Source organism: Drosophila hydei, unplaced genomic scaffold (genome assembly GCF_003285905.1).
Source record: "Drosophila hydei strain 15085-1641.00,03,60 unplaced genomic scaffold, DhydRS2 tig00000315-arrow-arrow-pilon, whole genome shotgun sequence".
Taxonomy (NCBI): domain Eukaryota; kingdom Metazoa; phylum Arthropoda; class Insecta; order Diptera; family Drosophilidae; genus Drosophila; species Drosophila hydei.
The window spans coordinates 235,696-248,553 of record NW_022045707.1 but is presented as its reverse complement, the minus strand read 5'-3'; the positions used below and the strand labels follow the sequence as shown (position 1 = coordinate 248,553).

Genomic DNA, 12,858 nt, shown 5'->3' with positions numbered 1-12,858 from the left:
TTAAATCTTTTCAATATATGTGTATATTAACATTTTGTAGTAATTTTCATAATCATTTAAATTTTGTTATGTTAAGTTTTGTTTTGGCAGTGTTTACAATTTTTTCTTGTTTTCGCTACAAACAAAACAAAAAAAATATATTTTATAAATGTGTTTTTTTATAATTTTAATTTTTTGTTTCATTCTAATATATTTATATTGAATGTGGCTTATAAGTTCATTTTTGTTCAGTTTTTTTTTATATATTTTGCTAGAAAAAATTATTTTGCTTTGGTAAATATTTGATGTCAACAATTTAAATGCAAATGTGAGTACAATTTATTTATGCTTCAGCGTTAAAATGAAATCAAACAAAAACAAATTAACAAAAATTGTTCAGGCGAAACGATAATTGAAGGAGATAAAAATATTAACAAAACAATTAGAGCAACGAAAACAAAAATTTCTATCGTATTTTACATTCTCAAATTGTTTTTTTTTTCATTTCTTTTTTTTTCATTGCTTGTGCTTGTGTGATGTGTGATTTTGATTAATTAGCGCTTTAACTCTATCATTCTTCTCTTCTTCGCTGCTTATGATGGCACACAGTTGCTGTAATGCTCACTTTCTTCTCAGATGTCTCTTCACATATGGCGCTTCATGTGAAGGGCCAGGTGATCAGAGCGCGAAAAGCAGCGATCACAATTGCGACACTTAAAGGGCTTGGCTCCAGTATGTTTGCGATAATGTCGAGTGAGCTCGTCGCTTCTAGCGAAACGCCACTCGCAGCCATCCCAGGAGCACTTGTACGGCTTCTCACCTGCAACGACAGAAGTTTGTTAAGAAGGTTTAATGAAAGTACATTGGAATCGCTAGTCTCTGCTTATTAAATAAGTTACTCTCTGAAAATTGTATCAAGCGTTGAATGCAGTACAAGTTGTTGCCATTCCTTTCCCCTGCAGCCAGCACAAAAAAATATATAATATATAGCACATAATATAGAGCAGATTCAGAGGGACGCAATGAAATAACGAAATAGCTGCTGGGCAAAAGGTAGCAAGGATAGGACGCCATAATTTTTATACTTTACGGCAGCGAAATGAAAAAAGTTTTATCAACGTTCAGCTGGGTGGGAGGTTCTTAGTGATGTGCATAGTGTCTGAAATGCTTAAAATTATAATTTTACTTTTTTAAACGGATGTCAAATGGCTCTCATGACGAATGCCCTCTCAAGCTCACTTGTGTCATTTGCGAAAGTATTGAAAATCGTTTTTCTTTTTGTGGGTAAACCATAACAATGAATAACTGCGAACGGATAAGTGAACGGCAGAATTGAAGACAATTAAAACTGAAATAAAAAAATTAAAATTATAAAAAAAGAGGGAATAATGAAATGTCGGCTATCGGAATTTACGTTAAGATCGAAGTCAGTGAAACGGTTTGCCAAATCGCGAATCTCTTTGCCAACAGTTTTCATGCGTGCCAAAAGCCTCAAACGATGCGGCAAAAACAGTGGCCAATGCGCCGAAAGCCAGTTACAGACCTAGTGCCAGTAACAGAGCTCAAAAGCGCCAGCCAGGCAGGACAAGCAGCCCTGGCAGGAAAAAGGGAAAAGGAAATGCAGAAGTTGTAATTTCACACAAAAGCATAAAACCTAAAAATGCACAAAGAGTGAAGCACAGAGCACAGAGCACAGTACACAGTACACAGTTGTGCCAGAAAAAATGGCAAAATTATTTGAGTTTAAAAGACAAACAGCAGCCAAAGCAGGAAATTGCCGGCGTTGCCTTCGCTGTTGCCGCTGTGGAGAAAAGCAGTGGAAAATGGAGCCAGATAACCGGCAAAGTAAACGACAGCCAAGAAAAATACATAAAGCTGAGCGGAAAACTTTGTAACGCACACCACAGCAGCTTATATATACACATGTATATTACATATACATACGTACACAAATATATATATAGTATATATACACAGCTTAAAACTTAATGCACGCGGAAATGTGTGATATTTCCGTGCTCAATTTCACATTATGCACTTGCGGCCAACTTGCTTGCCTGACGAAACAAACGACTCGCCAACGATCCAGCAAGCAACAAACAGCGCTCTCTTAATTTCCATTTGTTTGCTCTCTGCTTGCTGCAGCGCTGTCCAGTGATGCGTCGCGGCGTTGCAACAAGGGACACTTCACTCCTTGCCTGTGGGTGTGGGTGTCCTACCACTTGCACTTTGGCATGTTGTCAGAACTGTGAGCGAGACATTGAAGCAAGGGCTATAAATATATAGGGTGCCCGAAAAACACTTACACCACTTACACCACACGCACTGTGCTGCTGTGGGTTTGCTATGTGTATGGGTTCCTGGTAAAATGCTTTGTCATTGACTTTTGGCATTTTTCGCAATTTTTTGGTTCTTGCCTGCGTAAATCACAGTCAAGTGCACAAAGCACTGGGCGCACAGATACAGCTGCAGCTCCGACCCGAGAGTCTCATTTCAAAGCACATTTGAACGACATACATAGAACCTAGATTACTAATAGAACTAGCAACCAGTTACACTGCAAATTGCTCATGATTTGTTTGCTGATCTGTGCAGTTGAATCAATTGTTTGATCTTTAGCTAAGTTTGATTGGATTGTTGGCCGTATTATAGCTGTCTACGAACATCTCTACTCGCAATCAATCTTATAAACTTCTTAAAGTAGCTTAACAATCATTTACTGGCCGTGCTAAAGTTTTCTTTTTTGTAAAGGGTTTCTTATTCTGGTTGTTAATTTATTGTAGCGAGCACTGTTAAAACTTAACCTCAGCTATTTGTTTCTATACATAAAGTGCCTCCTTTCTTCTCGTATTGTTAGCGCATTTGTAAGGTGTTGGCAGGGTGTTGGGAAGGGCGTAGCAATTGCAGTCAGCTGCAGTACGGGCAGCGGCCGCTTAACGTATAGCCCCGAGCCAGTTCATATTTTATAAATTTCGCTGGCGTTGGGTTTTAATGTCAGCAGCCAATAGGAGAGAAAGAATGCCTCTGCGAGCGACATGCAATGCGCGGTGCAAGGAAAGCTCTCGGCATTCCTTTCACTACACACTGCAGACTGCAGACTGCACGCTGCACGCTGTACGCTGCACGCAATTCTTTAGCTTTTCTTTTATGCGCTATGCGCCTTCTCGGCTTTTGCACTCAACACAATTTTTATGGTCTGCTTGCGTCTATCCGCGCGATTGCACTAGTAATCTTTTCTTAACGGCAGTGCCTTACTCCCACCAGCTATTACAAACCTCGAGCTGCCCACAACTCTGTCTGTTGTTTTTATAGCCATAGCGTTTAACTAATTGAAATCTTTTGCGCACTGCGCACATTTATTGCCAACTTTTATGCGGTGCGTTTTAATTGATTATCAATTGTAAAATATTCGCGCGTTTGCTAGTTATTTAATTAATTTAATTTAAGCTAAGGCCGGAGACAACAAGAAGCTTAATCAAGGCTCCTTTAAATTAATGTATGCCCAGCTGACTTCTGACGTGTCCTAAACCCGGAACCTTGTGCCCCAAAAAACCCCGATTGGACATCTAAGTAATAGCTGCCCATCAATAACGTTGCGCCATTTCTCTAAATTAAAGCGGAACTTCTTCCGAAAATGTGTCCGAAATGATGCAAAACGTAATTCATGAAAATGATTCTTTAATTTCGTTTCATGCATGCAAGATGACATCAAAATAATTACTTTTTTTTTTCAAAGGACCCGAAAGCCAAAGGTAGAAATATTGTAAAAACGTCGGGCCAATGAAATGTTTTAATCTTTTATCGTCTGTAGACATCGTGGCTTTGACTTATTTCGTCTGTTCTCTGCGTATGCCACATATATAACTAATTACAAAGCTTAATCAGCTGCTTTTATGCAATAAGCTTGGATTAAAACAGTTAAGCCTGAGCACAAAACTTTTATCTATTAGTTAACACCCCGAAATTATGGAAGCATAAAACGAAAATAAACATCAACAAGCCCAAGAATAACTACAACTTATAAAAGAGCAAACATTTCTGAAGGGAGGTCAATTAAGCACGTTCCAAGATGCCCCGCTTCTCAATACAAGGCAAAGCAAGACCAGACATGGCATGGCGAGAATATTGTTTCAAGACAGAAAAAATCTTTGTAATTTTAAAGATAATTGCGTTTAATATTATTATATTAACTAAGGGCCTTTAAGCCTTTTCACACTCAGCTAACTTATTGATTGTTCAAAACAAAAGAGAGGAAATATATCAGAGAACGGTTCTGAATAGTTGCCCACGTAGAATTATCCTGATTCAGCCCTGTATGTCATGGAAATCTATTAAACGAAATGGAGCCGTTTAATCAAATAGGCAATAACAGTTATTACCAATAGTATATGACGTATGCTGAGTTAACGTATTTGTATTGCATGAATTTGCCTGTTAAATTTTAAACTCCTGTAAAACGCATTATCATATGCACACCGATGGAAATTCATATGTATAGGTGACTGCGATACTCTCGCTCTTAAATCTCTGATGCTGATGCTGATGGGGCAGCAATAAAATATCATTTCATCGGCGGGTCTGTGTGGAAAAGCAGGATTTTGTATGTATGCGTGTTACCAATAATTCATTTTTGAATTATGTGATTTTTATTGAAATTTCAAGCCTCGTCTACGTCATTTAAGGATGTTTTTGGTCGCTCGGCTTCTGCACTTGACTTATATATATATGTGTGTTTGCGGCAACATTCGCTGTGTGTTGGCAGTGGAATATATTGGGACAATGGCAGCAAAACAATGCAACGTGTCACTTGTGTCCTGTCCTGTGTTGCTCTCCTGTTCGGGTCACCGATGCGATGCTCTCTGGGGCTGTTATGTTGTTTTCACAGCACTCTGATTTATTAATAGGGAGCAGCAACCCGAAACTGAGTTTACACATTTATGTCCCTGTTGTTTATTTTTTCAGAAAAGTGTTTAAACATGCATTGGACTTAATGATACTATTGTAGAATTGCTTAATGTGCAGAAAATATACTACAACATATTTGATTCCCTGTACTCAGCGAGTGGAATATGTGCCTTACCTGTGTGGGTTCTTTGGTGCGCCTTCAGATGTGAGCTTTTTGTGTAGACCTTTTTGCAGCCCAGGAATTGGCACTTGTGTATCCGACGTTTGGCGTCCGGACTGTGATCGATGTGATGCTGGCGCGGGTGATGATTTTTGGTAGAAGCTGTGGAATTAACTTGGTTAGGCAGGAAAAGGAAAGTTAGGGAAGGGTTATCAATGCATACCAGTTGTTGATTTTTCAGACATTGATGTGACCACGGCAACAATTGGTGGCGTCGGCTGCTGCCGCTGAGAAGCCGATTGCTGTTGCATCGCTGTTGTAGTGCCAAGATTAGTACTGCTGCAGCTGTTGTTGCCGTTAGTGTTGTTAGCCGCTGCGCTAAGCACGGCAGCAACATTAGCATTGCCATTGTTCTGCATTTGTATGACACGTGCTAGGCTGATCCCAGCGGCTCCAGGTGTTCCATTGGCTGTGGTCAGCCGCACGATTGTACTGCGCGGAATGTTGTTGAGGTTGTTCGCCGACAGATCAGCGCTGCTATTGCTGTTGTTGTTGCTGCTGCTATTATTATTGTTGTTTAGGCTGCTTGCCGAACTTCTATTGCTAGCTTTGTTTAGTACTTGCGGCGATATGCTTAAATGCTGCACTGCCAACTGTTGCTGCTGCTGCTGCAGCTGCAACGTTGTGGCTTGCGTTAATGAGGAATTCTTGGCACCAGGCGTTTGGCCGCTAAAGTGCAGAATGGCGGACGCGGGTGAGGAATTTGCTGCTGCTGCCGTTTCTGCTGCAGTTTGCTGTCGTTGCTGCTGGTGGTGCTGTTGCTGCTTGAGGATCGCAGCCAACTCGTTGGCATCGATGTGTTGCGGTCGTTGCTGTGGCGGCTGTGCATAATTATGACTGCGAAGGTTGGACTCGGGCGATGACGGCGGCGTTAGCGGAGGAAGCAGAAAGTTATGTACGTGGTCTTGACCAAGTTGATAATGCCGCTGCGACTTAGCCTGCACCACTCGAACCTTGATAGCCGGCGCACTACTGTTGCTTGAGCTCAGGGTGATAGTATTGCAGCTGGTGTTGCTGCTGCTTATGCTCACAGTGCTGCTGTTGACGGTGCAGTTGCTATTACTGGTGGGTGTCATGTTGCCGGCGCTGCAGATACTAGGATTGGGAGATATTGCTGAGGGTGGCGCAGCAAACAGCACATCCAATTTCTCATTACACGATAATACATGTGCCGCCTCCTCGTCGTCCTCGTCAATGCGCTCCTGCTTGACCAGGACTGCACAGCTGAGTGCCTGCGAGCCATTGCTATCCCACGATATGCCCGAGCAGTTGGAAGACACAGATGAGGTAGTCGATATCGTGTCCAGGCTCTCCTTTATCTTGAGCTCCTCCAAGAAGCGTGCCGGTGTTGAGAATATGTCCCAAGCAGAGTCGAGATCTGTGATCTTTTTGTAGGTCTGTAGCTTAGGTTCGTCTCGCAGGTAGCGCTCCAGTTCATAACATGTCTGCAATACAATGACAAAAGGAAATATTGTAAGCACTCTGTAGCAGCTTGACTGGGATTTGTCTTTCCTATGGTATCAAGAAACCAAGAAAAGCTTTATATTAAGTTATGCTTGCCATGCCAGCGAAATTTACTTCACTTTGCATCGTATAATATTATTAAAGAATTGTCAAGAACATTAAATTGATAATTTAGTGACCTGTGGCGGTGTTATATTTTGGTTCATGGTTCATAGGATCCATTAATTGTAAGTTATGTTTGATGTTCCGGCGCAATTACATGTTCAAATTTTGTACAGCAGATTTATAAGCACTGCATACTTATAGGTTCACGACCAGTGAGAACAAAGTTCACTTAACGACGTGTTGCTTAATGGTGTTACTGCTGTGAACACTAAAAATGGACGTAAATAAAAGAAGTAAGTTTGCATTTGGGTCTGGCAACTGGTCTGGCGTCGCCTGCTGGGTAATAATAATTTTAATAGAGCTGCAGTCATACCAGCTAAGTCGGTGTTTGTCTCCATAAGCCAACAGGTCTGAAAAGTGACGTGGGCACTTCTCATGCGTTAGGTGAAACAATTTGTAGAAGGTGCAGCAACAGGCACTTAAAGGTACTACAAATTGCACACATGGCCAATATTATGGGTTGTTATTGCTGGCAACCCAGTTCGTCTTAACAAATCTTATTAAGCACAACACAAAAGCGAAAAATCAATGACCTGGAATAAATAGCATGGCCACAGGATCTGTTTCGAGTTGCGCATTCCACATTTGCTTAGGTTTGCTATTTTGCTTTTCATTCTCATTCCCATTCTGCGAGCATGCTCGGTAAATCACTTTAAGTGTTATTTCAAGAAAATAATTGCAATACATAAATTTCTTAACCCTTTCAAGTCGCCAAACAAGTTGCGTGTGTGAATTACGAACAGAGCCAACAACAAGAGAAAACTATAAATGGTTTATGATTCAGCACTGCGGCGTTGGCGTCTCGGCGCGAGGAAACGAGGAAACGTTGCGGGGATAAAGTCCATGATTAATGTGCGGCTGCTGCACTTAGTTTCCATTTCCTCCTGGCCAGAAACCCTTCAGTCAGACAATGCAGTGCTATCTATGTGCAAAAATCTAAATAAAATGTAACATGCATGCCCGCTGTTCGGAATTTGATATATTGTTTAAACACTCCCGACGAAGCACACACACGCTAGATACAACATGCTAGACATACATCTAAAACAAATGCAAATGCCAGTTGAGCTAAGGCTGATCTGAGTCTGAGTCGTAGTCTGAGTCTGAGGCTAAGCTTGCCATCACTATTGCCATCGCCATCGGCATCCTCCAGGATGCTATCAGAAATGGCATTTTGAGTTATGTGCTTTGCCGCCAACTGCGTTGCCAACAAATCACCTGCCCAAAACGAAGAGCATTGCCAGAAAGATTAGGACGCGACTTTTAAATTGCTCACGGTGGCGAGCCAAACAGTATCAGAAGCAAATCGCCAAATATCCGACTACACTAGACTATATATGGACAACTGGAATGAAAGCGCCTTAAAGCGCCAAGGCTAGTGGGTGCACAGTCCGGGCATTTGCCAAAAGATTACTAAAGCGTGTCAGTCAGACAAAGCACTGAAACTGGCTGGATATCCATTAAGCATAATTAGTTTCAACAATTTCCAATAGAGATTCTGATAAGCTTATGTTTAAATAGAAGCAACTGACAGATATCAGATATGAGGTTAACCTGAATACGCCAACATAATTAAGGATGTACACAGTGTGGATATGTCTAAAGTGTAGGAAACATTCAAGGATACTTAGTCTGGGAAGCTGGCGTCATTCTATAATCCCGCTGATGTGTGGCCTCAAAAAGTTTCCGGCTAAGCAAAAAACATTTTCCTCATTTGTATTTAATAGAAATTTATTTGCAGCGCTCTTGGGCTGCTATCTCTTTGCGTGGGTGGGAAATACTTTTGCACACTTTTTGCCAGCAATTTATGTGGCAAGTGCACAACAAGGGCGCAACTGAACGAAGAATATGTCAGAGCCAAATGGCTTAATCTATGGCATAAGTTGGCCGCATAAAAAAAAAAACATTTAATTTCCGTTGCGTCCATTTTAGCTTTGGTTTTTGTGTCAACACAGTTTCTCTCTATGTATCTGTTCTTTTTCGCTCCTAAAATGTGGTTTTCACTTCCGCTCAAGATGTTACGCACCTTATGGACGACAGTGAGCAGCATTTTGTTTCTGCTTTACTTTTTCCAAATACTCAAGGTAAAGTGGGATCTTTACGTACCTAAATAGGAAAATAGGAATCGTATTAAGTGGTTTTAAGTCTGACATTAATTGAAAATCGATTTAATAATTTGAAAAGGATCTGCGAGAATTCGAAAGAAAACGCTTAGACATTTAACATGCTGAATGATGCTAGACACATAAACTGAAATAAACAAAGCGGCCTCAATGTTTGCACGAATTGAAAGCCCTCAAATTGCCAGCCAGCCAGCGCCTCTCTTTAGACTCTTTAGCGCTTGGGATGAAATTAAATTGAATTTGGCCCACAGCAAATACAGATTGCGAGGGAATGAGGCGAACATGTGCGCCCAAATGTTTTCAATGCTAATGTTAAATAAAAGCCTGCGATTAAATTTAATTATCAGCATGTTTATTAAAATCTACAAAATGTGATATGAACTAAGGCTGAGTCTATTGCACAATTGGGAGAGATTTTAAGTATTTGCCGGCATATACACACACTCAGTAGATAATGTTTACCTACGCTATCGCACACCGCCCTCCCGGTATACATAGTGAGTCAGATATAGAGACAGACTGAACATATTTAATTATGTGTGTAATTGAAAAAGACGCAGCAGCAGTTAAGAGGCACGTCGAAGTCGATGATGACGACGACGACGACGACGATGGCAACGACTACGCCAAAAAATCTTTTTAAGGCTATTATGCGGCACATGTCTTGGGCGCCCTGCTGTCTTTTCTCTGAGCTCTGGGATTCTGTATTTGTGTAATATTCTGTGCGTGTTTGTGTATTAGAAAGATATTAGCAGACGCTCTGCCGCTAGGCAGAGCCTGCGGTTTTTATTTTCTACCCCGAGAAGCAGCTGCTAACTTACTCGCAAAGTATGCTATCCACAATCACACCATATACCAAATTTTCATTGCGTATATATGTATGTCTGCATTGTCATTTAATGAGCCATAATTCCAGAGAGCTTCGCCTCATAAGACCTCTGGGATGTGTTCAGCATTTTTTCTCTGTCTTCTTCTTCTTTTTTTGTCTGTGCGCCTCTTTGGGGGCTGCCATTTTGAAAGTTTTAATGAACGAAACGTAATGAAATTATACCCACAATTAATGTCATCGTGACCAGGCGCTTTAAACTTAACAATTTAAGAAGTCGTTAAGCAGAGCAGCGATAATGGAGCAGAGAAAGGAAAGAACTGTCTGTAGTTGGCTTATGATAAGTGATTACTCCATTCTATTTCACAAATGTTTTTAATCTAAAATTAAAATAAATATTGAATTCTTCAAAATAGAACCAGAATTGTGGAACTGTCGCAGCAATTGATAAATTTTGTGGATTATTGGATTATTGCAACAATTGTTGCCATTGACATCTCACTGTGCGGCTCCTGCTTGTTATCTGTCTGGTTGTAAGTAACTGTGAGTGCAACAGAAGCAGCAGCAGCAGTAACAAAAATAACATCGGTAAGTCAGTACGTTTGGCAATAACAATCAGCCAAAGACAAACGACAGGCCACTAAAAGCTAGAGTTGTACAGCAGGAGCAGAAAATTGAATTATTGACGTTACTGCACACACACATACATACATACACATTACAAAGTTTAATGTGTTCATTTACTTCTTGGTTTTTTCTGAATGGGTTTAGACCCATCTAACGCCCCTTGCTGATGTCGCGATGTTATTGTTGTTGGTTTTGTTTGCTTCTGCTGCAACTGTTGTTTGTTTTTGGGGGCACAAAGTGCACTTAAAGTGCCACAACATCAGCAGCAGTCGCAGCAGTCGCAGCAACGACAACAGCAGCAACAGCAACAACTGAAAACCAACTTAAGTGTCTGACACAAAAGGCGTTGCATAATTTCAGGCATTATGCTAATTTAAAAAGTTGCCGACTGCTCAAGCAGTAACAACGGCAGCAACCTTTCACATAAGTAGTTTGAAACAAGGGAACAGATGCGAGCAAGAAGGATGGAAAATGAGAAGCGACGTTGATCACTTTCGCCCAGGAATGGCGAGCGGAATTCGCTCTTAGGCAATCGAGAAACACTTCAAAACGAACAGAAAGCTCTAGTCGGGGTGCCCGACTCGGAGATACCCTGATCCCAGTCTTATCTACATTTTTTAATATTTTCCATAGTTAAATTATTAATTATTATTAATTAATTAAAAAAAGCGGTGTTATTAAAAATATAGACAGACAGGCGGACAGGGCTCAATCGACTCGGCTTGCTGCCCTGATCAAGAATATATATACTCTGTGGGGTCTACCACACCTCATTCTGCCCGTTACATACATTTGCACAAAACTATTATACCCTGATTTCCCAATGTCAATGGTACAGAGTATAAAAAGTGTCGCAGTGGCAGTGCCAAAAAGTATGCTACACATAACAACAAAAGCAGCAGGGTTGCTGCTTCTGGCAGATTGGTGAGTGAGGGGTGGGGAGTAAGGAGTGTGGAGATGGGGCTTGACGCAACTAATGCGTCGTACGCGCCGTTGAATTTAAATGAGGAATTAATGCGTACATTATTTCTGGTCGTCTTTCGGCTGCTAGCGTCACCCCTCATAACAGCAACCCCAATAGCGTCGAGCTCCTTTGACCGTCCTGTGCTTTTACTTTTGTTAGATATACAAACTGTGTTTTGCCACTTTCCACTTGCCACTTGCCACTTGCCATATGTAGTCCTCTTTTCGGTTCGGTTCGGTTCAGTTCTATTATGTTCTCTTCGATTCCACGACGACTTGTGCAGTCGTGGTATTCACGAATTCTAGAATCCACAGCCACAACACCCTAGCCATTAGCTTTGAACTTGATAGTATTTGTGTGCCTTACGCAAATTACGACGTTCTTGTTGCTGCCTGTATTTTTTCTTTTACGCTTCGTTTTGTCATTTTGTGGCATGTCGCCGCCTTGTTTCCGTTTCCATGGTTGCTGCTGCTGCGGCTCCTGCTGCTGTTGTTGTTCCTTCCATCTAAATGACACTTTGCCCAAATGATGATGCTGACAATGATAATAAATAAATTTAACGCTGTTTGAGGGCTCAACTTTCATTCTGTAGGCGTGAGAGAGAAAGTAAACTTTTTTCTATACTGTCACTAAGATTAGGCTTTTTAACAACCAATTATTTTCTGCATCTACAAATCTGCTCTTACCGGCTCTCAATGCCCATCTTTCAAGCGCTCTCAGCTACAGAGCAAATTAAATACGCTTACTAATTGACGACGCCTTAGAGCTATTGATTTTGGAATTGACACCGAAAGCCTATATAGTTTTTCGGTTTGTGCATCTCTGAGCTCGGTAATAAAATCAAATTTTTTTGGATAAATATCATAGAGATAAGACATAAATGACAAAACAAGCACATTCTAAAAGCTATTTATACTAGGTATATGCATGCCCATACACAAGTAAAGGGGCTGAGGAAAACTGTCGAGACAGGATAATGCAATTGTTGTAGCTTTCACACTTTATGGCCAACCCCAAAGACCGCACAAGGTGGAACGTGTTCAATGTTTATCACCCATACGGGTAAAGGACCGCTTTCCTTATCAACGCCTGCTCTTCCTCTGTGACAACAGAAGTGCTTGTCTAACATTTTGCCGATAACAAATATCACGGCTTATGATATTGACCCAAAGCGTGTTTAACAACGCATTTTGTCTAGAGGAAAATTAAAAAGAAAGGGCGTAACAAATTATTGAAACCTACGATGAGACGCAGACGCAATCGTAACCAATATACTAAAGCTTGACTCATTGCCTATCAGCATTGGAATGTGTGTGGTACAGGGTAACTTGTAGCTGGTCAGCATTGACAAGGACAGTCTTGTTTCGCCTTGAGTTTTGTGGGCGATGCGTAGATTGTTATCGCCTTCCTTTATATTGATTGTCGGAAGCGGTAAATGACAAAATTGTATACAAGGCAGGTTTTATTTTCCTTTAGTCTATGAAAAAGAAACCCTGAAGCTAGTTCAGAAGCAATTTCAATTCCAGTCCTTCTGGTCTTATTGGCCAAGTAGGAATCAAAAGGTTAATTTCTTCTGTGTAAAAGA

The 12,858-nt window shown here is 41.0% G+C and overlaps 1 protein-coding gene across 3 annotated transcripts in view; it reads right to left on the bottom strand.

The window, feature by feature from the left end:
• Positions 1-480: 480 nt before the first annotated feature.
• Positions 481-12,858, bottom strand: part of LOC111593177 (Krueppel-like factor luna) — a 63,202-nt gene continuing 50,824 nt past the window's right edge. Inside the window, exons 1-4 of one of the 3 annotated variants that reach the window (XM_023305786.1) lie at positions 6,748-7,004; positions 5,268-6,549; positions 5,060-5,206; positions 481-799 (exon numbers count right to left, since the gene is read on the bottom strand). In XM_023305786.1, coding sequence (XP_023161554.1) covers positions 624-799; positions 5,060-5,206; positions 5,268-6,549; positions 6,748-6,774 — 1,632 coding nt within the window. In that variant the 5' untranslated portion in view covers positions 6,775-7,004 and the 3' untranslated portion in view covers positions 481-623. Of the gene's footprint in view, positions 800-4,404; positions 4,923-5,059; positions 5,207-5,267; positions 6,550-6,747; positions 7,005-12,858 lie in introns of those variants that run through there. The other 2 variants (XM_023305784.1, XM_023305787.2) reach the window with 2 other exon arrangements.